This window comes from Anopheles coustani, chromosome 3, assembly GCF_943734705.1.
Source record: "Anopheles coustani chromosome 3, idAnoCousDA_361_x.2, whole genome shotgun sequence".
NCBI lineage: Eukaryota > Metazoa > Arthropoda > Insecta > Diptera > Culicidae > Anopheles > Anopheles coustani.
The window spans coordinates 19,008,158-19,035,776 of record NC_071288.1 but is presented as its reverse complement, the minus strand read 5'-3'; the positions used below and the strand labels follow the sequence as shown (position 1 = coordinate 19,035,776).

The window sequence follows — 27,619 nt, the reverse complement described above, 5'->3', positions numbered from 1 at the left end:
GAATCTTGAAGCATGAACAAGACAGAAAGTGAGCTTCTGAAACTTCTTGCTGACGGCATAGTTCTCATTTTACCATGATTTACTTTACTACCGACGCGCAGTATCCTTCCTAAGATACTGCAAGGACGCTTCTAGTGAGAGCACCACGAAGATGGACGCCTAACGTCTTTGGATCTCATTGGTTGGCGTGATTTACAGCTCCCTATTGTTTGTTCTATCGTTGCATTTATACTTATTTTTAGCTCTCCCTGCCTGGTCAACATCGTTGATTGCAATTGCATCGACAGACCGGGGCACCCTGGTTGGTCCATTGATCGGTAGCCGTTTCTGGCTAACACGGTGCGATAAAAACGATACAATGGAGGCGAAGATGGTGGTGCATACGAAACCCTGCTACCCACACAGCATCCCATTGGCATGTGGCCATCGAAGTGGCCGGCCTTGATTGAAGCAATTGGCCCCCGCCTCGGTCCGGCAAAGGACATCTATTTCGAGGGTATCGGAACACAAATCGATTCGTACATCTTCAACGTCCATGACGTCGTCGCCGCCGGCGAAAGCACTGATCGTAAGAAAAATAAACGTTTCACTGCGAACTCAACGGAGCAAAGTTCCGTTCTGCTCGCGAATCAGTGCTATAAACCTAGGGCTTTGTGTTCACATTAAGTTCCTGTGAACAAATGATAATCGCCAATTACACGCGCGATCTAACATTCAACCAACACAACCGGTTCCAATGGTTTAAGGTACAGCGAGTGAGATTGTGTCGAAGAAAGGCGTCGTTATCTGTGGGTGAATGAATTACATTCACGAACCCTAATCTAAGAGATCCCCTAAGAGCAGAGGCAGATCATAGGGTAAGCAAACTAAGCAACTGCATGGAGAACTGGATCCCCAGAGCCCCCTACTTTTTACCAATATTTTATCAAATTTCATAGTTAGGATTATTTTTATTATTTTGCACAAACAATTATATGTCTCATCAAATATATATAAAAAGCTTTTGGATTTACTCACGAATTAATTTGAAAAGGTGCAATTGCACTATCTGCACTGACGTATATTAGTGCAATATTTTTGTCCTTCACATTTCTAAATATTGAAATAATACTCCAAAATTTTTTTCTAATACTTCAGAGACCTTTTCTAGTATAGTTTTTAGTTGTAATACAACAGAAAAGTTTCTTAAGAAGTTATATGTGCGAGAAAATTTCTTATATTGGAATTAATAATATAGCTTCAATAAGCTCTTCGAAAGTTGTTAAAGATTTCATATGAAAAAAGGTACTGAGTTTATCTTTTGAAAATTTGAGATTTATTTTCCAAAGCAAACCAAACGGTAGCTTGATTATTTTGTTTTTTTTTTTTGTGATTCGTTTCTTGACTATTTATGTTTAATGCCTTCGTAAACAACTTCACCAAAGTCACCCTCGTTCGTTCAACGTTTATTTATTATTTTTAACCACTCCATAATAAAAAGCAACATAATCAACGCCCTTTGTTTGTCCAATAGCAAGTCAGTTCTTCGTAGCTGTTTAAAGGAACGTGCATGCAATGCACTCGACCGCGTTGCATCATCATTTCTTACTATGGACGTTGCCAGCTCGCGTGTACGTGTAGAATTGCCTGATTCCATATAAAAGAGAACACACGGTCGGCGCCACTAGTGAAACCTCAGTTGACAGTCAAGGTCTGGTGTTGTATAGGCTACGTAGTGCGATGCTGTGCAGTTCAAGTTCAAGCGCATTTTAGAACACGCGTGTCCAAGCGAACGAGCATGTGTGGCATACTTTGTATCTTTCGTCCAGGGCACCGAAGCTCACCTCCGAACGGTGTCTGCAATGGACGGCCTAAAGAAACCCTACGGGAACTGGCCTTCCAACAGTCAAGTAAACAACGTCACCGAGGGCCGGACCACACCGGCTTGGTGGTGGACGAAGGGGAAGGGTTCGTGATGGTCCAGGAGCGGCTAGCGGTGCTTGGGGTAAAGACGGGCAATCAGCCCTTAACGTCGGCCGACGGAACGGTACACCTGGTGGCGAATGGAGAAATCTTCAACTTCCTACAAATGGCGACCATGGTCAGGGAAGCGGGTGGCGAACTTATGCCACCGTACGAACCTCGAAGTGACTGCGACGTGCTGGTGGCCTTCTACGAACGGTTTGGCCCGGAACAACTGTTGAAAACTGTTCGCGGAATGTTCGCGTTTGTTTTGTACGATCGCAAAAGCCAGCAGATTCTCGTAGCTCGTGATCCAGTTGGAATTATCCCGCTTTACGTTGGCAGGGATCGTGGTGGGAGTTTATGGATGGCTAGTGAAATGAAGTGTCTGGTGGACTACTGCTCGGAAGGTGTGCAGGTGTTCCCGCCTGGGCATGCTTACTGCGGACGTTGGGAGAGCTTTAAACCAACGCCATACTTTAGTCCGCGCTGGATCAAGGAAGTTCCGAACGGTGTGGTGGATTTGGTGGAGTTACGCAAACGTCTTGAGGCGGCAGTTGAGTCTCACCTGCAGTGTGACGTCCCCATGGGTGCCCTCCTGAGTGGTGGTCTCGATTCCAGCCTGATTGCTTCGATAGCCACACGTATTCTACGTCGGCGTTCGTCGAACTCTACATTCCGCCTCAAAACCTACAGCATAGGACTTCCCGGTGTCGGCCTGGATCTCGGGTATGCCCGCATGGTGGCAGATTTCATTGGCAGTGATCACACGGAAGTGCACTTCACCCTCGCCGAGGGACTGGACTACATTCGACACGCGGTGTACCACTCGGAGACGTACGATGTCACGACGATTCGCTGCATCGTTCCGGTGATGCTGCTGGCTCGGTACATCCGCAGCGAAGGGCTCAAGATGGTCCTGTCCGGCGAGGGTGCCGACGAGCTGTTCGGTGGCTATCTCTACTTTCACCGTGCGCCAAATACCGCCGAATTCCACCGGGAAACCGTTCGCCGTGTGCTGGGACTTCACCTCTCCGATTGTCTACGGGCCAACAAAGGCTGTGCCGCTTGGGGATTGGAGCTTCGCGTGCCCTTCCTCGACACCGATTTCCTCCAGTACGCCATGTCGATCCGGCCCGAAGACCGCGCACCACAAGAGCACGTCCCGGAAAAGTACATACTCCGGCAGGCGTTCGCCACCGCGAACTACCTTCCACCGGAAGTGTTGTGGCGTCAGAAGGAACAGTTTTCCGATGGCGTAGGCTATTCGTGGATCGACACCGTGTCCCAGTGGGCTGCGGGACGTGTTAGTGAAGCGCAGTTTGCCACCGCCAGCGAACGCTTTCCGTTCAACACACCGTCCACTAAGGAAGCGTTCTACTATCGGGAGCTTTTCGAGGAAATGTTTCCGGGCGCTAGTTGCGCCAGGACGGTGCAGCGGTGGGTTCCCCGGACGGATTGGGGTTGTCCGGAGGATCCATCTGGCCGGAAGCAGCATGTGCATCGGGGGAAGGTAAAGGATCTGGGTAGGATAGAAACGAAGCTTGAATAAAAATGAATTCAGCACAAAGTTTGCTGATTATGTGTAATGTTTTTTGGTGTATTTTTTTTTGGTTTTTCTTGCTTTCTGTTGTTTTATTGTATGTTCATTTTAACTGTTTAGTCTATTTAAGTTTTTAGTTTTCCTTTTGAACCTTTATTAATTCTATATGATAATCAATGGCTCGCTTATTGATTGGTATTAGAATGTTTTGTTGTGTTTTACTTTTACTTTTATCTTGTTTATAGAACATAGAGCTATGTTTAACATAGCTATATGTTGGTGTTAAACTATTTGTAAATATTGTATATCTACCTTTTAACTTTTTGGACGTTATGAACGTAATGTGTGCTACATTACATATTCAAAGATTTTCCTGTTATTTAGAATTATCATCTTCTTTCATCTCCGATTGCAACAATATTTCAACTCAAGAATAAATCAATTTCATTTCTATTTCATCATGCATCAATTGAGCTATCCAGGCACTCCAGGCACGCCAGAAGTAGTTTATGGGTCGCTTAACTACCCGCCTAGAACACCCAACTTGTTTGACATATGACCTCGAATGTTACATCGGTACGGAAAACGCCATTTCTCAAAGATTAGTTTCGTTACATAGGGGAAAGTATTAAAGAACTCTCATCGTTAGCACCGCAAGACTCCGTAAAACCTTATTTCCCTAGAATAAATTACCCGTATGGTGGTGGAAGTGAAAATTGGTCCTCACTTCTCTACAGACGGCCACATCGCCATCGTCTATTGGCACCAGCAGGGGTAGGAAAGAAATGGGTTTACCAGTTGCCCGGCGTGTGCGAGGGTGCGGCGGCCACAACGGTCACCTTTCGACCTAAACATCTTGTAAACAACACTGTTAAACACTTGTCATCACCGTCATTCTTCGACTCCCTCACGCCAATTAACTCCCATCGCTGATGCCTAATTTGATTACAAATTTGTTAATTAAACAATCGCTCAGCGATACACCCACAGTGGAATCCGGCGCCCCATTGCCTTCGTTCTCCCCGGTTGTACGAGCTAATACAAACTAAAAAAGGCTGCCGACGGCAGGCACGGCCATTTGCGGAGGTCAATAGGGTTGAGCAATGCAAAGCAAAAGCAAAAAAGATGTTCGCCACCGGACGAACAAGATAACATGATTGATCACTGTGATCTCTGTTGATAATTGATTCTTCTACGCGATCGTACTTCTAAATATCATAAAACACACATGCCTTGAACCTTTACATAAAACCAAAGCAGAAAAGAACTTATTCAGTCATTTTCAAGGCCATTTCAAAGCACTTTATTTCGTCAAACGCTTAATACAGTTTAATTTTCTTGTCGTTCAGACGTCTCAAAAGGCAATGGTGCCACACTCCAATTGATCTTAAACAGAGGAACACACTTAGCACACAATCATCGACAACGATGAGCACTGATTCAATGAAGGGAAAACTGAAACATGTACATGTACAATAAATGAATAGCATTCTTAAATAACAATTGAGAGTCGTAAGTAAGTAAACTATAAATTCGTGCAAAGCTGCAAATCTGCAACAAAGGAAAACACGAAAACATGGCGAAAATACATTGTATGAACGATCGATCAAAAATGGCACGGGTGATCATAAAAAGAAAACGATTCAAACGGTAACTTTTCTCCCGAAATGGATACAGTTTAGCGCAGAGTTTTGGCTACGGCAGACAGGACGACCAACACCAGCATCGCACCGAACGAAAGATCACTTCGGATGGCTCCACTCTGGCAGACCTTTCGCACGGAAGTCGTCGTTAGACCGCGCCGCCTCAGCAGATTGCGAATACTGTGCACTTCCTGTGAAGGACATACATTTTAGAATGGTTTTTTTGATCAAATTTTCTTATCCACCCTGCTCTTACCTCCGGTGCCAAACCCATGGGAACGCGTGAGAGTACGACCGTAAACAGCTGACCACCCGGAAGACTCTGGCAGAAGTTGAGCACGAGCTGGTTGTTGACGGCTTTCAGCACCTGGACCGTGCCGGTAAACTGAACGTACTGCAGCTGAGCCATCGAGCCGGACTGCGGAGACGACGAGATCCAGAAGCCGGGCCGCGAGCTGTTGTACCGCAGCGTATACTCCAGCGTGTGTTTCGTCTCGTCCCAGATGAGGCGCAGATAGCGCAAGCTGTGCGGTTCCTGCTGGTGCTGGCCGGCCATCGCGTACTGCCGGTTCCGGTAGGTGTTGGACAGCTGACCCTGTCCCCCCCCCTGCTGGTCGTAAGGGTAGCCACCGCGGCCGTCCACACCCGATCCGTACCCGTACGAGGTCGCGAACCGGGGTTCGTAGTTGGACGACCCGGGAGATCCCACGCCGCGACCGGAGTACATGGACTGATCAAACGCTGAAGGAGTCTACACGAGAGGAACGAAGGATTTTTTATTGAAAAAAGACGTCACTGCTGAAACATCCTCATCAGCAATTGCTTACCGAATTTGTCACATCCGCCAGATGCATCACTATGCAAGAATCGTAAACCGTTTCTCCTTCATCGCGGCCATCGTGGGTGATTACTTCGCTGCCATACCAGATGCCCATGATCTGCGAAGAAAACAGGGTTCATATAACTCAGCCAGTACAAACCAAACGAACAAGAATATTTTGCTAGGAAACTAACAGAAAACAATACTTGTTAGAACTGTAATGACGAGCCTTTAGTATTTACTTTGTAAATTTTAAAAGAGTTCAATAATCAAATTAAATGATATTGAATGTACGATATCAATGTAACAAATGGATCAACTAATGCAAGAAATTATCATATATTTGCGTACATAATTTTACCCTTGATCCAATATTGGTATGTTTTAGTTTTTATCAGAATTCACAAGATACGTTTTGTAAAGTAGTATCATGGAGTTCAAAGGTGATTTTACAGAATGTTATCGGTTTGAATTTTTTTTTTAATCATCTTTTAACCCGTCAATTGTTTTCTATAACTTTAAAATTGACAAAATTTGCTTCAGTTTTACCTACATTTCAATTCAAGCTACTTTTGTTTCTTTTAACGGTTCTCATCAATTAATTGTGACCTTTTTGTACCACAATAGTTCTGCACAAATTCTAGTTTTATATTTGACAACAATTTAATTTTATCTAAAGGACACAATACTCGAAAAGCAACATTCACGCGAAAAATATGACTCGGAATGAAAAGAAAATGGTAAAGAAAAGAGAACAATAAATGATCTTATAGGCGCGGAAATATAAATTTTTGCCATTGATCATAAACTTTAATGAGACACGATATAGTAAAATGTGATACTAGTAGTTCCTCTCAGTTGTCGCTGGTCAAGGACTATCATAATATCTATTGGAAAACACACAGCTAGAGTAAGAAATAAGTTTCCCAGCAATTACTCCTAGCCAGCATACGGTTTGGTACGCTCGTGTTTTATTGAGCCGACGATCGTTACGGCGAGTTTTCCGCTTCCAAGCCGTGACTCAGATGCCGACCTACCGACACCTTCGGCGCGTCATTCATTCACAGCGTGGTCGTCTCGTTGGGGTTAATTGAATCGAACCAAAGGGTCGAACGAGCCAACGCGCGTACGATGGGGGATGCTTTTATGTCGATGGTGTGGTGATCCATTTCCAGTCGAGGCCATCAATGCCGTCAACAGAGGACAGCTCAATTTGAAACTATCTTTTGGACCGTGGTGCTGGCCACACAAGCCCCGTCAAAGCCGTTCACCGATTGATAAAGCATTAAACACTCAAGGCACCCTGATGATTTCATTTTGCGAACATTCCTAGCACAAATGAATCCCATCTTTAAAATTAGTTTCCTTTGAATTATTGCTTTTGGTGGCGACTGTCATTAAAAACTTTACTTTGTTTGTAAAAATATGCAAGATCCACAATGTGTGTAGAATAAAGCCATGAATATTACGTCAGTGAGAGTATATACCGATCACGTATTCCAATTCTAACAATCGCACAAATCAAACATAGAGTATTAAATTGCAATAAAATCTACATCAACAGCTGAAGAACGCTGATCGTAGCTAAAAGTACATTCGTTTTATGACGCTCTGATGCACTGATCAAACCGGTTGGTGATCGCATGGAAAAATCATTTGAGTAGTGCAAACACACAAATGCAAGTCTTATCACCACAATGATCGCTCAAACAGGCGAGTTATGTTTTACAAAATAAAAGACATAATAACCGGTGAGTCAATTTGCAGGAAGTAAAATATACCGGGCTCAATTATTCGGTATTTTGAATTGTGGCACTTCATTCTAGTTGAGATGTGTTAGTATGACCGCACGAACACTTTTTTTTTTAGCTTCATGAGGCACTTATATCAATACTGTAAATTCATAAAACAAGTGGCGAATTTATTGATTCAACATGCAAACAAAACGTCGATCCCTGAGCTCTTTAAAAAGGCTTTCCATATTTCACCGGAAATGCAAGTCAACAGTATTTTTTCAAGGCGCTCCGCCAGAGTTTCCAATGAAGAGACACTATCAATTAACGGCGGGAACGCCACACCGGGTCATAATCGACCGAGAAAAAAAAGCGTAATAAATCATCTGCTGTGGCGCGATGGAAGATAGGGTTTCCATTCCGCCATCAAGCATCAGAGCATCACGTTAGGGCAACAACGTCAACAACAAAAACCGATGCTACGGGTAACTGGCAAACAGCACCAATAGCCTGTTGACGGTGGGAGAAATTGATTAAGTTAATTTAACATCCGCAACAGCCAGCAACCTTTCCAACGGCATGTTTTATCTCCATCGAACCATAGACCGGGCGTTGAATCGAGGCATAGTTAGAAGCTATTAACGCAACGACGCTCCCTAACGCTCACCTGCTCAATGTCTAGCGCGTTCTGAGGGTTAAAATCGGTGCAATGTTGCGCCGTACCGAGCCCTCGGTTTTCCGATGAAGTGTTTCCGTGCACCCGAACCGCACTTCCGGTCAGGAGGAGAAACACCGCCAGCGGCAGGAGGTAGGACTGCAGTGACATCACACGCGATCGTTTCGAAGCCATTTGGAGGCGATCGGTATTTGAATATGTTTTTATGAAGCGGCGCGTGGGAACGGTTTAATGATTGACGCACTGTTTTACGACGGATGGTTTGTCTATTTATTTCACTTTCCAAATTGAACACGCACAACTGCTGTGATGTTGATGATCTACTAGAGGATCACTCCGGACACTGATTAGAATTTTTTAAACTCTTCTGTGAAAGCTCTTCTTCACTTTATTTCTTCACCGACGCATCTACACTTTTCGTTGATCGAATCACTTATAATAAGTTCGGGCGGATCGATGCAGATCTGCATCCAAACGTCACGCTGCACCTCTAATTCGAATGATCGTTTGACCACAACCACTGCACCGTTAAAGACCACCAGTGTGGCCGTTATCTTCGTTACACTCCCAACAACGATAGCGATCCCCGAGAACCGTCCACCACAGGGCGAGTGTTGTGTTCGAGCGCCAGATTGTGACTAAACGCGCGTCCCAGTGCGCTCGGTACTTTTGTACGGCCCGCCAGTCCCCGCACCATTCCGTGTTCCGGACGATGAAAGTGAACCAGAAAGTGAGGTCATCATGCTACGCCGCACGACGCCCCGTTGGAGCGAACGAGCTAGCATGAGGTTGATTTCGAGTATGGCGAGCATAAAAAAACGGTCTGACATAGAATGGCATTTGAATTGGCGTCGTTGTGGGCCCTACCCGAACCCCATCCGATGCTCCAGACAGACTGGTTTCCCTCCCGTCCGGAAGGATCGAGCCAAGGAAAAAATAGCGGCAAGGGTGGGGAAACTTTATTTTTCCGCATCCCGTTCCTGCGCCAACGGTTTTCCGGCGTGGCAACAGTTTTTCCTACTATGGATGTAATGGCATCTCAAGAGGGACGAAAATGGACGATTGACCAGCGAGACCAGTAATGAAGGTTTTCGGTTGGGGTCAAGGGAGCAACAATGGGGACAACGTCCCGCCGAAAGTGAAACTATTCCACGCGTTCTACGTTTCACGAAGGGCGGTCAAGTTTTCCCTGGGGAGCGATACGAAGACGAAGGACTAGAACAAAAACAAAAGCACCAATTTTCCAACACAGTCACGTTGTACGTTGTGTGTGCGTGTGTGTCTGTGTACATTTTTTCTTCCTCAGCCAACCCTGAATAAACGGCAGGAAACTGATACCGTAAAACCGACGTGTCCCGACGGAATGGCGGGAAACTCTATACGACGCATTTGTTTTTCGTGGGGGAAAATTGTGAACAAGAATTGCTGACGGCGTGGCGAAGCATGCCGTTTCGAGGTATGAGGAAGACGAATCAGTTCCGGGTCGGGGAAGAATGGGGCCGTTTATCTTTACGGTTTCATGATTTTGGCAATTGGGATGTTGTTGTGTTTTTCTTGCCCACTTTAGCAGACGATGGTTTGGGAAAATTGGGGACAGCGATATTATATATAAATCTTCTGCTGTAGTCCGCACTATCGTTGCGTTTTGTTTGTTCCGAAAAGTGGAGGAATTTTCTTTCATGTCAATAAAATATTCTTGCGGGAAACATGAGGCTCATCGTGGCCTACTTTGATCGCGAGAAATCATAAAAATCATCAAAACTACTCTTTTTCCTTTTATAAAATTTTTTTTTTACATTATTTTATGTGACTTAGCATAGATTATACTTTTTGGTTTAGAATATTTTTTTTATTTTTTTCTAATAATTTTATTGGAAAAAACTATAGTCCACGTGTCCCGTGGAATGCAATCATCTACAATGGTTAGTAAATGTTTTAAGGGCCACAAAAGTTATGACAGCCCTCCCTCCCTGGATGAGCTACCAATTGAATTAAATTATTTATTCATTCAATTCTACAACTCGATCGGTTATATAAAGTGTACACAGGCAAATTAGATTATATCCATCTGTGCCGGCATCACGCCTCGGACAAGACGGTGCTTGTTTTTTTCTTTCTGGTGCTTATACTTCCTCGAAACCACACAACATCATCTCCTTCAGGTCGTCGGCTACGCTCGCCCTCGTTCGCATTACCTTCTAGGGTGAAATTTAATTAAATAAACCCAACAATTAAAACCCACCGCCCAATTCGTCGCGTGCTCCGAGCGGGAAACTGTCTCTTCCCCGGCCAGAGCCGGCACACATTGCGGCAGCCGGCAATTGGGCGCAATTATTGACCGCCCGAATTGGGAACAGAAATGCAGTTTGGTTTAGGTATGCATCTCTCGTGTCATACTTTCAAGCAGGTCAAGCGCTCCAGCCACAACAAAAGTATTCCATTCCGCATACCTGCGGCGTCTATTCCGATGCTCGGGTATTCAAACGCCTATCGTGGGCTTCGATCTTTCTCAACAGTACCTCGAGATGCGGTGCGACCATGGACGGGCCTACGGATCAGGTAGATCATCGCCATCATCCCGTGGGCTCTCGTAGGGTAAACCGAGCCTGTTCGTTCATACGTTCCCCCTCCTCAACTGCGACGAGGTGGCCGAGTGGTTAAGGCGTTGGACTGCTAATCCAATGTGCTCTGCACGCGTGGGTTCGAATCCCATCCTCGTCGAACGCAATTTAACTCCATTTTTATGATGGACTATCAAGTTGGTTTTTAATATCGTTTATTGTTCATATCTCGTCGTCGACTGGTGTTAAATCGGTTCGTCGTTATATCTTCATGATGATGGAGGCAACCAATTCAGTATAATACGGGAATGATGGTGATGGTGTATTCTGCCTTTAATTTGAATCTTTGTCAAAGTATGATGTACGGGTGATAAAACGTATAAAAGTTACGAAAAGTTGTATCAAATTGCCTGCCTATTTTGATGACATAACTCTTCGTATATTTTGTTGAAACATTTAACTTTAGTTTGCCCTTGTGACAAGAACAATGAGTCACAGACGAGTGTTACGCATTTTACCAACGAAAACACTATACTCCCCCCTATTTACTATTTGCTACAAATTTCCCTTTTCTTCGCCATGGGCGTCATGGTAAATGTTTGGAAAACGTATTTGTTTCTTGCTCTACGGGTTGTCACTCAACGGGTTGACAAGGTAAAACAAAATTCAACACGGTTCGGAACTGCCGAAGACAAATTCCTTGTTTTCCAACAATTTTCTTCGCTACACGATTACTTCTATTGGAGGGTCGATCAGAACGAATCAACTTCCGTTTTTTTGTGCGTCTTATTTACCAGACAAACTGGGGGGGGGCTGTTGTGTTTAACACAACCCTCATGGACATATCAATATGTTTTTGAAGATAACCTGTCTCTAAGGTTTCCTTTTGGGGGGTTATTTAATTACCCATGGGGCAGAACACTACTCCAGACTTTTGTTTATCGATTGGCAATTGTACAACATAAGACGGTTGGAAAACTCATCGAAAACTTTCCAAGGGTAAGACGATAACCGTTAATTTGTTTAAATTTTAGTTTATATCAATTTTGCCATAAAAATTTTATTTTTAGCTCCAACGACTACTGTTCTATTACTGGCAATCAAATTAAAGCCGTCTCGTTTGATTTTGTTGCGCTTCTGCACATGTGTGCCTCAAAACGTGATTACGGCGCCCAAAACCCGCTTATCAAGTGTGTTTACAGCTCAGCGGTGAAGGAGTCTGAGACGTCGATAAGAAAACGAGCGGGGTGGTGGGGGAAAGGATGGCAGAAAGGGCATGCAAGTGAAGGCCTAGGATCAAAACTGACCCACCGCGGGAATGGAAGCGAGCGAGATGATTTGGCGAGAGCGAACCAAACGGAAGGGAGCGAACAAATGAGGGACCGTATTATACAGCGTATTATGGACCGCCGCTTTCTAATCTAATCGTAGTAGACGGCGAATATTTGTTTACTACTACTGTTTCCGATGTTCTTGTGGCAGTACTCTCGATGCCGGGTTCGGTACCGGACACGCCAGGATCGTCGACCCAGCGATAGGCAACAATACAAAGTGCAGGTGTCTAGAGGTCTGTCACCGGTGAGCTACAAGACCTTAGAATGGGGTACTAATTGTTCAATAATTTCCATACCGCTAGGTTATGTCGTCCGATTGCCAACGAAGCGAATAAAGGTTGTGAAATGAAACGTAATCCGTTCTGCCACGATGGAATGTCACATCTCCGACACAAGCTAACATCCTCGATGGACCCGGATGGTGGAAACAAGCCTGGGCCGGCTTCACTCGATCTGTTCGACGAGCTGGAACTCCTGCTCCATCGCAGAGGGCGAATGTCCGTGCTACTTGTGACCGTGATTGCCCTTGCACTTTGCTTTCTGGTGGTCGGCATCGTGATGGCAACCGGGATTATGCTTGTGACGTTTTTCCTATTCGTAAACTTTAACGATAACCCACCGGCGACGGGAACCGTCGACTTTCTGGGGACGACGGTTTAAAGGTGCACTTGGAATAAATTCTCAGTGGAACAAAAACAACACCATCAACGGATATTTCACGTGCTCAAAGTTCAACCAACGGGTGCAAAACTTCTTTTCTCTTCCGTCTCGGTCGCGAAGGAAAAATCCACACGCAATGGAATCGCCTACTGTGATGAGATTAACTTTAATTGTGACTCCCTGCCCAGACTTGGCACGGTGATGGAAGGGCGGAAATTGAATTTAATCGCTTCAAGATGGATCCCTGGGCACTTTTCTTAAACATTTCTTGCTTGAGAGAGGTTGCAGACTATCCGGCACCACCTACACGTCCGTCTCACTGTAACGGGGAGTTTGAAATTACGAAACTTCGGAGTCAATTATAGACTTTGGCACGCTAACCGGGGAAGGGTTGAGAGGACAATAATTGAACCAATAGTCCGGCAGACTCACCATGCGTTTCCAGGAACCATTCCAGCGCCACATTGTAGTGTCTTTGAATACGCACGGCGACAAGGGGCAAGGTGAATCAAATTTGTTTTTCGTCCGCTTTTATTTAATGAAACTCATTCATCGTTAGGCAACCAGTGGGAGTTCGAATGATTAGTTCATTTGGAAAGGTGGAAGGGAGACTGGACAATCTGTGAAAGAAGCTTGAAGTAAATTAAATCTCCCAGATTAATTAGTTCCGACTTGATCTCAACTTGATGTCACAATGCGGATGAAAGAAAACAAAATTGCATAATAGTAGTAGGCCATGGTCAGAAAGGGTGGGGATATACGGATAAATTACCAGGATATTTGAAGATACTATAAGGATATTTAAAGATAGGTACATCAGAAGTAAAATGTAAATTAAAGCCCCTTATTTTATCCTTAATACGCACAAAATATAAATTTTAATGACTTGAAAACAGAGGAATAAGTTTTTTATTTTATATATAGACGTATTTTTAAATTTTCTGAATAAGTTCGCCACCAACGGTGCGACTAAATAATTATTTGGCTAACTTCTTATGTTCGTGAGAAAAAGAAAACAATGCTATAAAAAAGGAAATAGAAATCATTGTTAAATTCTTGTATTACCTACCACACAGAAAAGGATAAAACTACTACGCCTTCGGTATGAAAAATCGGAAGAATCGTGACGTATGCCGGCGAAGGTAACTTCCCCACGATTCCGTTATCGGTCGCGTTACCAACCGCTGTTCCGCTACACGTTTGGCGACCAAATAGCGGTTCCACTCTACATTCATCTTTCCCAAGGACGCTTCCAAGTTGCTTAGTTTTTGTTCCACAACCAGCAACTTTTGATTGCTCTCTTCTGCCGCCCTCCGTATGGTTTCGAACTGTGTGTTGCGAAAGTAGTAATTGATAGACGTGGCCACAATACCCAACAGAGCACCGACTCCGGAAGCGATGATCGACCAGTACTTCACGTTGTTAGCCTGCGTTCGTTCTTTTTCATGCGAAGTTTTCACGGCCGCCGTCAAGTGCGAGAATAGTTCCCGTTCCTCCTGATCGATGATTTGAAAGATTTGATTTTTCTCCTTCTCTCGTGCTATCACCTGGAATGGTAAGAATTTATAACTGTTATGCCAGTGCGCCCAAATGCCAATTCCGACAAGTGATCTTACATCAAACTCTTGCTTGATCAACTCCACGTAGCGATGTTCACCGCGGGTCGCTTTCTGCAGCTCGATATGGATATCCTGCAGCTGTTTCCTAACCAGCGTCAGCTCAAGCAAAATGTGGCGCCGGCGTTCCTGCACCAGCTGCAGTTGGTCCTGTATTTCAATCACCTTGTTCTGGGCCATTTTCACCTCGCTCATGCCGCTGAACTCGTCGTAAAACGATTGTGCTTCGTACAGCTTACTTTTGGCCAGATCGATCAAACTGATACGGCGCAAAGCTAGATTTGCTGACGATTGTTGGGTGGAATTTGGTTTGCCATCTTCCGGCGAAATGGTATAATATTGATAGGATTCCTTCTCTTGAGTTGGGGTATCGATTGCCTTGGCTCGATCAGCAAACGTGCGTACCAGTATGATGTAATTTGTTCCTAGCGGTGTTTGCTTCCAGCTATGTGCTGTGCACATTACAATCCTTTTTGAAAACATAATTCGTTATACCAATCGGCGCACGTTAAATGCTTGTTGAAATGCCTTTTTAAAATGCAAATTTTCGTAAGCACTGTTGTTTATCTACGCTAATATCACATATTCTATTTTGTTTGCAAATTGTTTTGTCACGGACAGTCTGTCAACACCGGCTATTTTCAAAATAAACCCCGGTGAAAAATACTGTATTTATTGAAGATGAACTCTATTACGTCAAAGATGTTTGATTCGAACGTTAACATGGAGTTTGTTTTAATTACATAGTTGCAATTTATGAATACAAATTATCAAAGTGCAACAATTAAACAAAATAAACGCTATAATGCTTTCAATTCCGGACCTTTTAAAATTTAAGGTTGCACGAGATGCAGTTAATGTGAATAATAGCTTGAAAATGCATCTCAATTACACTTATGCCGTTCCAATTCAACTGATATTTCATATTTCATTTGGGTTTTATTACTTAAATCGACAAACCACCGGCGAGTAACAACCGACATTCTTTGTGGCACTTATGGAATCAAATGGTACATCATCCGTCAACGTTGCTTCGTAAACATGTATCGATAAAATCGGCCCGGCTGTCGGTACAAATAACTGCCCCATGATTCGCCTGTTTTTCCCTGTCGTGCTTTTTCACCCTCCACATACTTAACTAATACCTCTAGCTGCTGCTGGACCTTCCTATCCTTGTAATGGTTGTAGCCGGCATTACCTGCGAAGCCGGCGATGCCCAGCACGATCGTTAGAAACAATTTAATGACTCTCATGTTGTTAACTTCTTGCCGTTCCTTTGCATGAACGTCACTGAGAGCATGTGTTAATTGGAGCAACAAAACCTGATGTTCATGGCTGAGCACTTCCAACAGGTTTTCAATGTTCTGTTTTTCTGATTTAAGCTGGAAGAGAAAATTTTCTTTTATTTGAAAGCACTCGTAAGGATCGACTTGTTGACCATTCCTAGCTACTTACCAGAAATTCCTCGCGGATGAGGTCAAAATAATTGATATCGTCCCGCGAAACAGATTGCTGGGCAGCATTCACATCAGTCACCTTCTTTTTAACTTCAAAAAGCTTCAGCTCGGTCTTGCTGCGTTTATCCAGCAGCCCACTAACTTTGTTTTGCAATTCGTTTACCTTTTGTTGAGATTCTCTGACTGCAACTCCACCGGTGAACTCGTCAATAAAGTCTTTCAGTTTGTATAGGGTTAGTTTGGCCGGCTCGGTAATATCCCACTTGAATGAGCCCCCAGTGCCTTTCACCATCGGATGAAGCATCGAGTCGGGGTAGGAATCGTACGAACTCAATTTCGTTTCATTTTTGCTTCGACAATGACGATGGTCGGTTGAAAATGAACGCCGCAACACATTACGATCGTACTGCAGTAGTTTTCGGATCGCCATTTTATAACTTTGTACAATTTATCTGGAAGAAGGCGTCTCGCATCACTGTTGATCAAACATAAACAAATAACTTTTCTTGCTGGAACCTCACCCGGTGGAAAATATTCTGGACAATATTTTCATGCATACGCTGTTACAGCAAACAGCAGCTTACATCGTATCGGTTGCTTGAATTATCGGAAATTTTAACTTAATCCTCGAAGCAAAAAATTGAAATATTCAAATTAATTACCTTTACTCTTCTTGATTGTACATAATATTGGTCAAAATGTCATCGGAAGCAGGTGAAATACAACGATACAACGCGATCTTTTCCACTTTGCTATTCGTAAATTCAAATAACATAACATTTAATTATGCGATACTGTTTCGTAATCAAGTAATTTTCAGTTATATTACTGAAAATCCTTTTTGATTAGGTTCGATTTGCACTCACCCTTGGGTTAAGGCTTTTTTATTCGCTTCAATTGGTTGATCTTTTCCTAATTTGTAATTCACTATTATTTATTCGTTTTGTTTTTCAATAGTGGAAATTATGGTTTCTCTATGTATTCTGTCGCTAGGGTTTCTCCTATTGGCCAAGCGAACAATCTATTCTAATTTTGAATTTAAACTTTTATTATTACTATTACCCACCCTTTGCTGCCATCGTAAACTTGTTGCATTTGCTCGTTTTTGTGATAAGTTTACACCACGATGGGATGATAAGTGCCGTAAATTTCTTCCAACCATTTGCCATTGTATCGATTGTTCTTTCCTTTATTCATTCCTTTCCCTCCAAAAAGGATTAATTTTAAAGCACTGTGACAAAAGAAGTATCACTTATGGGGTGGAAGGTTTACTGCACCTTTAGCTACAAACTTTTTTTTAGCGTTTGAGTACATATATGCAAAAGGAAGTATATTTTAAAACACCTTTTTGTATAGCACGGCAAGTTACTAGTAAACTCTAAAATAAAGATTTGCAATACGCTAGTGTGAAAATATATAAACGAGCCTAAATGTTGCACTAACTGTCTACACTATTCTCCTAGTATCTTTCTTTCAGCGCATACGCCACAAATCGGTTTATCGTCTGCCCTCGATCAAACTTTATGAAATTCCTTCCTTTAACGCTTCAGTAACATATCCCCACGCACCAACACGTTACATAATGTTTGAGGGATCATTCTTTATTGGATTGCACTTACACAACTAGACTTTCACTATAGGCTAAAGTTCAGAAAAAGCAGAACCTAAGAAGATACTTTCGCTATCGCCAAAGAAAAAACGAACGCATTACACGTGCCTCGATCGCGATCGCGTACTTATGCCTCTCGGACTCTTCCTTTCTCTCGTTGCTATCACACGGTTACAAATCAGTATCAATACGAAACTCCGGCCACACTTTAGCATAATCCGGCTGGAGCAATCGCTAGAGTTTGATTGGTAGATGATTGGTTTGATGAACGCTATCAAACTACGGTTATATTCTATCCTGCCCCTTTCTAACGTACGATCAACGCCCTGTCTGTTACTCTAACAACTTTACGAGTTCGATATTGAAAGTGTCGTGTCAACTTTCAAAAATTTCCGGCTCATTTCGCTGCTTATTTGCTGCTACGGACCTCCTCGGTCGTTCGTGTACGACAAAAATACTTTCCTTTGCTAATCGGTCGTACTTCAAACTTTGCCCAATAATTCTCTACCGAAAAAGCATACTTGAACAAACGCAGGTTTAGTTTAAAATGAATATGAACGAAATAAAATTTCACTGCCCAATCCTCCACTAGAGTGCTGGAAAACCTGTGCAATACTAGTACCAAATTTTCCGCAACTTCTCTTGCAGATTACAATAACGGCCTGTGAACTTCATGTTACTCCGGTCCTGCCATTCAACGATTGTACACCTCCTGCTTTGTTCACAAAGTTTTCCTAATCATTTTTAATATTTATTTTACGATAAAATTTATTACATTCCTAGCTATCAAACGATAAAAAATGGGGAGAACAAAACGAAACCAATTTTCTGAACACCACCGAAAAGCTCTAGCGCGCTCCATAGAAATCTCTAGTGATCTTCATCCAATAAGAAATTCCTTCTTCCGAGGAGGGCAATATAGGAAATGATACTTAAACAATAACAGTAAATAGACGATACACACACCACCTCCATCGTTTTGTCCCATTTTTGATACCAATCCGACGTGTCACAGGATCACTCCGAAATCGTTTTGATGCTCGCTCAAATCGTTGGCTGATCGTCGGTGTCGGCAAAGTCGGAGTTTGGGAGAGTGGTTCGGAATCAAATGGAAGTGGCTCATCGCATCGCAATCGGAACATCGGAACGTTTGCAGGCCCGATAGCGACAGAGGTGTAACCGGGTCCTCTTTCGCATCGACTGTCCGCGACACTCCGGTGAAATGAAACAGTTTGCTCTGGCAACCGTTAACGGGGGAAAAGTGTGTCTCTGTTTTCTTCTCCTATCCCTCCTCCTTACACAAATGGCAGCGAAATGGTGGCGACAGTTGCACCCAAGTTTGCTTGAAGTCAATAAATTCTCTCGTGATCATTTTCTCTTTCACTGTGTGCCTTAAACCCCTAAAAACGTTCGATAATAACAGTTCCTGCCCCTAGACAAGCGTCCTTTGCTCACGAATCTTTTCGATCTAGCTAAGTATAGGCAACATAACGCGGTCACTGGCTAGCCGGTTCTACCGCCAGGACGAACGGAAACCGCGGCAGCCGTCGCTAGAAGGCTGGTGTTAGTGCGAATCGACGAACGCCAACAAACACTTGGGAATCTCATCCTGGCAGTTGATTGCGTAACGCTTGATGGCACGAGCGGCCAAGCAGGACAGCCGGGTGTACTTGATCGGGTTGACCAGCTCGTGTAGCTGCTGGTTTTGCAGGAGCGTCTCGAACGTATCACCATCGACGTTTTTCGTATCCTTTTGGGTTGAGAAGAAATTCACAAATGTTAACATTAATAAATAGAGTACGATGGTGAAGTTAACGTTTAACTCGTAAAACATACCAAATGGGCACCATATTCTAGTAGAACCTGTGCCAAACTGGCCGGGCATGGTCGTGTTTGAGCAGCCATGTGTAGCGGTGTGTTGCCACTGTCGTCCTGTGCGTTTGGATCGGCGCCGACCTGCAGCAGGGCTTTTACTAGCCGTGGCGATGGAAGCTGACACACTGGATAGCGTCCGACGAGGGCTGCGTCTTTGTAGCACGCCAGATGAAGTGCCGACTGACCGGTTTTCGAAACGATCTGAAAGGCGGGCCGAAAGAAGGGTAGCGATAATATTGTTTCCTTTACTTGATGCTCACCATGGTACACCTACCTTTAAGCTAACCAGATCGTACAACGCCTGCAGGATCTGGTGTTTCATCTCCTCAGTGCACATTTCCTCCTCCTCGTCGAGCAGCCGCACCAACAGGCAGGCCAAGTGCAACGATATGACCAGCGCCCGGGTGAGCGCACAGTGATCCCGCTCGTGGTACTGCATTCGATCGAGCATCTTTTGGCCGAGCTGTACCTCGCTGATCGACTTCTTGAACACGACCAACATGTCGGAGGTTTCGATCGGTGGCACGATGCGCCCGCGTGTGATCGGGCGGCCCACTTCGCCGAGCATGTAGCTGAACAGCTCGGCAAAGGACAGCAGTGACGACTGCGTCATCGGGTTGAGCGGCTCCAGGATGCTTTGCTGCATCGACAGCGCGTAGGTCCACAGCTCGATGCACCGATCGAAGCGACCCGAGTCGGCGTACACGGCACCGCGGAACCGAATGTAGTAGCTCGTGTCCGGATGGACCGGACCCAATATCCGCTCACGTATCAGCAGGGCCTGCATGCGCATCTCGTCCGGGTCCATCACGAGCTCCTCGAGCGTGCTGAGATTGTTCACTTCCTGCACGTAGTCGTACGCGGGTACCGGATCACGCGTCGGTTTCGGCATAACCGGACTGTTGTTGTATCTGTGGGAAACCGATGCAATGCATTATGAGACCCCAATAAGTACTGACATGCCACGATCGGCAATCGATTGCTTGCACATTGCCTCCACCTACCTGTCCTCCATGGCACGCTTCCAGAACGATAGAGCACCGAGCATATCGCGCTTCTTGTCGACGTACGTGGCACCGAGCAGCTCCAGGGCTGCAATGCGATCGTCTCGTGACACAAACGGCAGCTTGATCAGATGTTCTACGATCGGCAGGTGTCCGGTAACGCTAGCGGCCAACAGGGGAGTCATACCTGGAAGAACGCGACGCATTAGAAACATTCTTTTTGAGCATCGGGAGAATCTCGAACCCCGATCCTTACCATAAGAATCCACGTCCATTGTGGCGCCATGTTGAAGCAGTAACTGCAGGATCTCCAGCGACCCGGACTCGGCGCAATCGTGCAGGGCTGTGTTGCCTTTCACGCTACGCCGGTTCACGTCCGTTTTCAGCGAGAGTAAATATTGTGCGATTTTGTAGTGTCCTTTGTAGCAGGCGATCATGAGACAGGTGTGCCCGTGACGATTTGCGACTTCAATGTCTATCAAAGAGGGAGGGGGAAAGGTCAATTAGCTGATGGTAACGAGTAAGGGAAATGGAAATGCGTCCCTATGGCAACCTACCTGCACCGTGTGAAACGAGATACTTGACGATTTCGTAGTGCCCATCGAAGCAGGCCGCCCGCAGTGGTGTGCTGTTCGTTTTGGTTGTACTGTTCACTTTGGCACCGTGTTGGACTAAGAGCTTAACTATGTTGGTGTGACCGGCGGCCGATGCGCACCAGAGTGGCGGGGCGCCCTCGATCTGCTCGCCGTCGAAGATGACCGAACCGGCCTGCTCCACGTCCGCGTGGCACCGCTTGATCAGATACTGTACCACGTCGAAGTGGCCGTTCCGGCAGGCGATCAGTAGCGGCGTGACGCCGTTCGTTTTCATCGTAACCAGCGTTTTGAGGTCGTTCGGCATCAGTCTGGAGGTCCATTTCTGTACAGAAGAAGCAAAAAAGGGGAAAATAAATATTTGACCGAAAAATCTTCTTTGACGTTTTTGTGCGTTTTCGGAGAACAAAAGTACATTCGGAATGGGACAAAATATTTGCCCAACAGTCCCCGCTTCCCAAACGGGCCCCCAGTCGATGCTAATTAAGTACCTAAACACAACCCTTTTCGTTTAGAACGAAAACGGACACTTCGAGACCCCCGTGTGTCCAAGGGGTCACTCGTCCTTATTCACGGCAAAATCTTAAATCTAGCTCTCCCTCCCATCCCGGAAGTGTCATGAGTAGCCTCCCGCCCAGTTGTATATTTTGAACCATCAGAATCAACATCCATTACGCCAACGAACGAACGCACGCGAAGCGGACCTGCCCTTCAAGGGTGGATGCTGATGCTATTTGCATTTGAAACCGCACCACAACCGCCACACCAGGCGCTCTCCGCCTGGTGTGGGCCGTAATCGTTTAAGTAAATATTGTGAACCCGTGGCACGAGTGTTATCGGCGTTAGCGTTGGAGCTTTGGCCATTTGAAGCCTCCTCCTTGGCCTGGTGGAGTGTATACACCTTCGGAACCTCCGCGGAGTGTCGAGGCGAGGCGAGAACTTTATCAGCCTCTGGTAAGTTATCGCCAGGCAAGAGAGCAGACAGTTATACAAGTTCCTTCTGCCGGGTTTCTGAACGCAGCAAAAGCTGATGCAATTCGTGCAGTAAGAAAAACATTCTACTGGAACTAGAAATAATTTCTAAACGGTGACTTGGAGCCATCGCTTGTCAGTCGTTGAGTAATCGGTCTGTTCTTTTGCGATCGTCTACACGTTTTCTTGTTCCCTCTCTGTCTCTCTCACACACATTGATAAGATCGGAATGCCTATGCTTTGAGTTATTGCTCAATTTCTCATATCATGCCTGAGATGCTTATGGTCTTTGCATCATCAACACATCTGGCCGATGCCCCGCTATTGTTCGGTGCTGTTCCCACGCAACCCCCTTCGGGGAACACCCACCGCTCCGGACGCCGCTCTTACCAGCATGTCTCCCTCCTGCTGGAGGAACTGCTCCTCGCCGACGATCCGGAACCGATGCTGTATCGGCCTTCGGCGACGCTGCTGCTGCTGCTGCTGCTGCTCCACCATCCCGGCATTTTCTTCCCCATTCCGGTGGTGGTGGTGCTCCACTGCAGCCACTGGTGGCCGTCGCAGCCGCTGTCGCTCCTCCTCGACCCTATTCACTTCCGGCGCAGCTTCTTGCACGACCATTTGCGGTGCCACTGCAGCATTCTGCTGCTCCCTTCCGGGGCTGCCGAACCCTTGTCCCATCCTTGCCGCCGGGTAGGCCAGATAGCGCTGGTGGTAGTGACCGAAGCGGCGGAAGTTCACCATCCTGAGCAATGCCCTCAGCAGGGCACATTTGGAACGACGCCGGCGGCGAAACGAGTGCACGATCAATGCCCGCAGGATTGCATTGATGAGCATACTGCGTTGCTGGGCACACGACCAGGGGGTGCTCGGGGGTCAGAGGATGTGTCTCTTAGCCAAGCAGCAAATGCAACTCCGTTTATTCCGGCGCACCCAAAACCACGCACTATCTCACACCGAAGTGATAGTTTCGTTTCACAATATTGTCTTCTCGCACGACGGTCACATTGCGGCCCTCGCGACTGGGTGTTAATGGCACCGGGAAAGGGGAGTTTATGTTTTCTTAGCGGCGAATACGGTTTAAACACGGCCTGCTACAATGCACGCAACAAAAATAAGAGAAGTTCATCAGCACGGCCTGCTTGAAAGCGAAACGATTTTTTTTCTCTCCACCCGTATTTGATTTCACTTTAAAACTACTTGATCCACTTCTAAATGACGCACACAAGACTGACCTCACGGTTCTGTGAAGTCAAGGAATTACTAAACCTTCGGAGGGAATTTGAACGGGATTCCCTCTCCCGGCAGGCAACCTGAACGCCGCTCCTTATGTTGCATTTAAATGAAAACACGGTAGGAGATTTAAAAGCGTGCGCAACCAACACTCTATAAGTCGGGTGCAAGGTTAACGCCTGACCAGCTCTGCTAGTGAACGTTTTACTGTGCGCCCCCGGACAGGTTTCCTTATCCACAAAAACCAAATCGAATGGTTCGAAGCAGGCAGCAAATACACCGTCGTCGTGTTTCGGATGTTCGATATGACCTTCGTATTTGGATACAAAGCCATTTGGATACAGGCCATTTGCAACTCCGGGGTGACCTCACGCCGGTGGATCGTTTTTGGAAGATCTTTCTGTTGTTCGAAAAGATTTGAGGCTGCGATCGAAAACCTGCTTCGCCGTGCACTTCCTTATCTAACTGAACCGGTTTTTATGAAACAGGAACGATTGGAAGATGCAAGACGATCGGACCGGTTTTTCGGCGATCACATCAGGCTTCCGGGGTTCAAGAAACCGGGACCTAAAGTTCTCCTCGGAATATCCGTCGTACGTCGGAAACAGTGCGAAACGAACGGGCGCTCAAAATGGCCGTTTCGTCAGTGGGGGATACATAACTATGTCTCCAAAACAAAGAATACCACGATCGTCATCTGTTTATTTTCGTAAAGTATTTTTTGTTTTGATATGCTTCCCTACCCAAAATGGCAAACGGACGGTGGACGCGTTATTTGAGCAATCCTTCGGAGCAGTGTTTGAATTTACGGAACCAAACAAGACATCGCGGCGTAAGAAACCATTTCACATATTAGCACTTCCCTGGGATGCTGAAACCTGAGTGCTTTCCGAGGTGACTTCAGAGGAACGCGACAGATTTGAGGTAAAAAAAAACAACAGAAAAATGTAAGTGTTCCATTCACAACGGATGTCGTGCTCATTCTCAATATGAATTGACAAAACCTAGTATATTGGGATACAACTGTATTCCGTTCCTTCTTATAAACGATTACGAAGCGAGCAATCAATTATCGGGTAGGTAAAAGTAAATGCGTCACTATGATTCAACGGTTTTGCGCGATCCGGTAGTACTTTTCCATCTCGGTGACAAACAACTTTATTCCCGACCACCGTAAGCTGGAGGAGGTTGAGGCTGAGGCTGAGAATTGCGCAAAAGGTTGTATTTTTATTCCCCGACTTTATTCCTCTCACGATCGTTGAGATCTTGCAAAGTCAAATAAAATTAACTTCGTGACATCTGTGTTCGATTTCGGAATGGGTCGTGCGGCGGCTTGTTTAACGCTGTTTGAGGACATAATTAATGGTCGCTGCGACAACCATCACACACACATCAACCTTGACGATCGCGATCGTAGGCACGCAAAGTTTGGCAGAAATGCCAGCTTTTCAAATTACACTTCACTTTCACGTTTTTGCGATTGAAAACCGGCGGTGGGGGAACTTCAGCCCAACGTTACACCATAACTAACGGCAAGTTTTCATTCACATTCCGATTGATTTGGTTGTTTGAACTGAGCAGTTAAACACCACGATCACGGAGCAAAGCTCCAGCTCCTCCTCCACCGATGATGGCACAATCGTTTAAGACCTCGATCTCGATCCGAAAAGTTCGCGACGATCAGTCGAGCGTTGCCGAAAACTAAACTATCGCCAAACCCCACCAACATCGCACACGCACCTGGCCGGCGCCGGATATGGAAATTGAATTCAAAGTGAACGTTACACGGCGCGCGCGCGGAACGGACCTGACCTTCGTGTTTCCGAGTGATCCGCACGTTCTCGCCCGGTCGAATGCTGGCGCAAGACTGCGGCGGAACTGGACAGTGCCGGCCGACCACAATGCCGTCCTCGACGATGAGAAACGGCGCGAGCACCGTGTACAGTCATCGCGATGCAAACAAACACGAGGACTGGAGGGAACTGGGCGTCTCGCGCTCACACACTCACCCGCGGAGGAGATCATCTCTCGTGTTCCCTCGAATGGCGCGATTGACGTTACGGTTATCGATTGCACCAGGCACTGGCCGTTTGCAATGCAGTGTGCAATCTACACCGTCCAGAGTTGTATAGAGGGCCCCTTTGGTATCTCCGAACTGTGGAGTTCGCACACAGATTCCACTACTAGTGATGACTCCCGGAGAAACCAATCGTCGAAATTATCAGCCCCGAGCCCGATTGTCTCGTTGATGCACCGTACGTAAGGCTAAGATGCACACGCAGAAACTGCAGGGCATGTCTCAGGCTCATAGACAGGATCGACCCGAATGACTAACGGCCAGTTTGAAACCGCGCGAGTTAAACTCACCACGGACGAAGCGCAACTTTTCCCGGGCGATAACAATAATAATAGCGCAACCCAGACCCGACCAGAGAGGCCTAAATCAGCTGATACAGGCGCGGCTCATAAAAGACGTCAGTACGGAATATCAAAATATTTGGTCTTTTTTTGATAATGTTTCCACCAGTCCGTTTCTTTGCGATTCCAATTTTTCGAGGGGAATGAGCTTCGGAGAGTAAATTCTGCGAATCATCAAAAGATCGGAAGTCAATGTTGTTACAAACAAAAACACATACCCAACGCAATGTCAATTTCCATTCGCTTTCTGGTGACATTCCTTAACGATAAGCTAAGGAATCATATTTCCGAGATTCTCACCAAGCAAAAGCCAAGCTCAAGGAAAACGTGATCCAAATGTCGGAAACGTTCGGCATGAGTGCGTTTTCATCCGGCGTCCGATCGCTTCCTGGGAGGCCCCCCATGGACCGGATCAACTCAGTACATACACACGGAAAACGCTCATCCATATGCATCTGGTCACCATTCGTCGTCGGCTTCAACAAGCAGTCGTGCATTCATGCATCAAACGGTGGAAGAGACTGGGGAGTCTTCCAGCACAGCCGAACAGTCGATCATTGCCAACCATCGGCTGTTTGATCAATTTCTCAAACGGTATGCAAATGCTAAATAAAGCTATTTATGGAATGATCCTCGATCGCCTGTAGAGACCAGTTTATCTAAAAAAAAAACATAAGCTCGTTAGAAAGCCGGATCATGCGAATCAGGTTTGGCGACAATTTTCTTGTCTTCCGGATTAGATATTTGATTAATTTCTGTCCTCTCCCATCTCTCCAAACCATAGGCCGACCCAACCAGATTAAATGAGCTGCATATCACTTTACCTTGGATGGTACCAAAACAAATCAGTTCATCAATAACGATGCATACACACACACACTTGCCCTTGACAAAGCGCTTGTGAGGCCGTTGATAAATAATGGTTATTGGTTCGCGGACATATACGATCGAAAGTGCCATTATCACACAGTACAGGAAACCCCGTAGGCCGAACCGTGCGGCATCTTAATGGTTTGGGCCTTAAGAACCGTTTTGCGAACGATATGTTTTTTTTTTTGGTTTTAATTTGCTCTCAAGACCGTGAAAAGAAAAATAACAACTGATAATCATGCAGACATTAGGCAGGTTCGACATTAGGAGGTTTACATTAACCTTCGCGCCACGGTTAGGGTCAGTTCAGTTGCGACGAAAACACAAGTCTACGATCGCCAGAGGAAGTTCGCCTCATGGAGCACGTGACAATTTGTGAAACGGAACTTGTAAAGTGACCTTCAGTTCCATCGTCTGCCCGGCCCGAACCGTGATTTAGATAGTGGCGATGTGACAAAGCTAAGGAGAGATTGGAGCGCAATTTAAACGTTGTTTCGTTTTTTAATTACATTTTCATGCAGTTTGTACTGTCCCCATTTGGTAAATTGCAACCGTACGTAATGAATTCATAGACCGGAATTTAATACCACCACCGTGTGCGATCATTCTCACGAGATTCCGGTACGCTTTCTGCATGTCGTCACGAAACCAGTTGTACGTCTACCCAAACTGTCGTGCTGTTTCACTTTGTTGAACGCAATTGGTTTGGTAAGGTAATGTCCCGGTATCGTGATTACCTCACATGGACAAAGCGAAATGGTTGATGATCACTTTCTAGCGTATGGGAAGAGATCGATAACAACTGGTTGGAACCGGCGTACAGCTAAGATTTACCGACTTATGTTTACAAGCTTTCAAATATAGCAAGTGAAACAAACTTGCACTGTCTGCAAAAAAAGGTAACTCTAAACTAATTGTACAACAGATTAATAATACATGTACAAAACAATGATTTGGTTCAAAAGAAAATCAATTTATGACGTGACCATGATCACACAGCTTCCAATCCTTATCGGTGAGAAAGAAGTGTATCGCCATGATTCAATTAAATTCTGCTTATC

At 45.4% G+C, this 27,619-nt stretch overlaps 5 protein-coding genes and 1 non-coding gene across 6 annotated transcripts in view; 2 read left to right on the top strand and 4 right to left on the bottom strand.

The window, feature by feature from the left end:
• The first annotated feature begins 1,777 nt into the window (after positions 1-1,777).
• On the top strand, positions 1,778-3,512 carry LOC131272366 (uncharacterized). Its single transcript, XM_058274081.1, has one exon. It carries the CDS (start codon positions 1,778-1,780, stop codon positions 3,491-3,493), a length of 1,716 nt encoding a protein of 571 aa, XP_058130064.1. The 3' UTR covers positions 3,494-3,512.
• Positions 3,513-4,807: 1,295 nt separating this feature from the next.
• Positions 4,808-8,530, bottom strand: LOC131272355 (uncharacterized). The gene is made up of 4 exons (XM_058274070.1): positions 8,348-8,530; positions 5,955-6,065; positions 5,384-5,878; positions 4,808-5,318 (listed from the first exon to the last, which is right to left on the bottom strand). The coding sequence occupies exons 1-4, from the start codon at positions 8,528-8,530 to the stop codon at positions 5,163-5,165; spliced, it is 945 nt and encodes a 314-aa protein (XP_058130053.1). The 3' UTR covers positions 4,808-5,162.
• Positions 8,531-10,995: 2,465 nt separating this feature from the next.
• Trnas-gcu (transfer RNA serine (anticodon GCU)) lies at positions 10,996-11,077 on the top strand. Its single transcript has one exon. It is a non-coding gene; the product is annotated as a tRNA-Ser (tRNA).
• A 2,730-nt stretch (positions 11,078-13,807) lies between these two features.
• Positions 13,808-15,118, bottom strand: LOC131258531 (mitochondrial potassium channel-like). Its single transcript, XM_058259865.1, has 2 exons — positions 14,528-15,118; positions 13,808-14,458 (listed from the first exon to the last, which is right to left on the bottom strand). Exons 1-2 carry the CDS (start codon positions 15,008-15,010, stop codon positions 14,003-14,005), a joined length of 939 nt encoding a protein of 312 aa, XP_058115848.1. The 5' UTR covers positions 15,011-15,118; the 3' UTR covers positions 13,808-14,002.
• Positions 15,119-15,452: 334 nt separating this feature from the next.
• Positions 15,453-16,459, bottom strand: LOC131261212 (uncharacterized). The gene is made up of 2 exons (XM_058263182.1): positions 15,983-16,459; positions 15,453-15,909 (listed from the first exon to the last, which is right to left on the bottom strand). The coding sequence occupies exons 1-2, from the start codon at positions 16,412-16,414 to the stop codon at positions 15,550-15,552; spliced, it is 792 nt and encodes a 263-aa protein (XP_058119165.1). The 5' UTR covers positions 16,415-16,459; the 3' UTR covers positions 15,453-15,549.
• Positions 16,460-17,564: 1,105 nt separating this feature from the next.
• The window catches only part of LOC131261211 (protein fem-1 homolog CG6966), a 53,202-nt gene continuing 43,147 nt past the window's right edge, over positions 17,565-27,619 (bottom strand). Inside the window, exons 3-8 of the mRNA XM_058263181.1 lie at positions 21,030-21,390; positions 20,729-20,947; positions 20,473-20,659; positions 19,743-20,379; positions 19,430-19,669; positions 17,565-19,343 (exon numbers count right to left, since the gene is read on the bottom strand). Coding sequence (XP_058119164.1) covers positions 19,158-19,343; positions 19,430-19,669; positions 19,743-20,379; positions 20,473-20,659; positions 20,729-20,947; positions 21,030-21,390 — 1,830 coding nt within the window. The 3' untranslated portion in view covers positions 17,565-19,157. The remainder of the gene's footprint in view (positions 19,344-19,429; positions 19,670-19,742; positions 20,380-20,472; positions 20,660-20,728; positions 20,948-21,029; positions 21,391-27,619) is intronic.

Bases quoted from the DNA above. Each gene is read 5' to 3' on its own strand.
- LOC131261212 (XM_058263182.1), bottom strand. From the start codon at position 16,414: ATGGCGATCCGAAAACTACTGCAGTACGATCGTAATGTGTTGCGGCGT. The intron at 15,910-15,982 runs GTAAGTAGCTAG...TTTCTCTTCCAG, and splicing joins TCATCCGCGAGGAATTTCTG to CTTAAATCAGAAAAACAGAA.
- LOC131258531 (XM_058259865.1), bottom strand. From the start codon at position 15,010: ATGTTTTCAAAAAGGATTGTAATGTGCACAGCACATAGCTGGAAGCAA. The intron at 14,459-14,527 runs GTAAGATCACTT...TTACCATTCCAG, and splicing joins TGATCAAGCAAGAGTTTGAT to GTGATAGCACGAGAGAAGGA.
- LOC131272355 (XM_058274070.1), bottom strand. From the start codon at position 8,530: ATGGCTTCGAAACGATCGCGTGTGATGTCACTGCAGTCCTACCTCCTG. The intron at 6,066-8,347 runs GTGAGCGTTAGG...TTTTCTTCGCAG, and splicing joins ACGCGCTAGACATTGAGCAG to ATCATGGGCATCTGGTATGG. The intron at 5,319-5,383 runs GTAAGAGCAGGG...TGTCCTTCACAG, and splicing joins CCATGGGTTTGGCACCGGAG to GAAGTGCACAGTATTCGCAA.
- LOC131272366 (XM_058274081.1), top strand. From the start codon at position 1,778: ATGTGTGGCATACTTTGTATCTTTCGTCCAGGGCACCGAAGCTCACCT.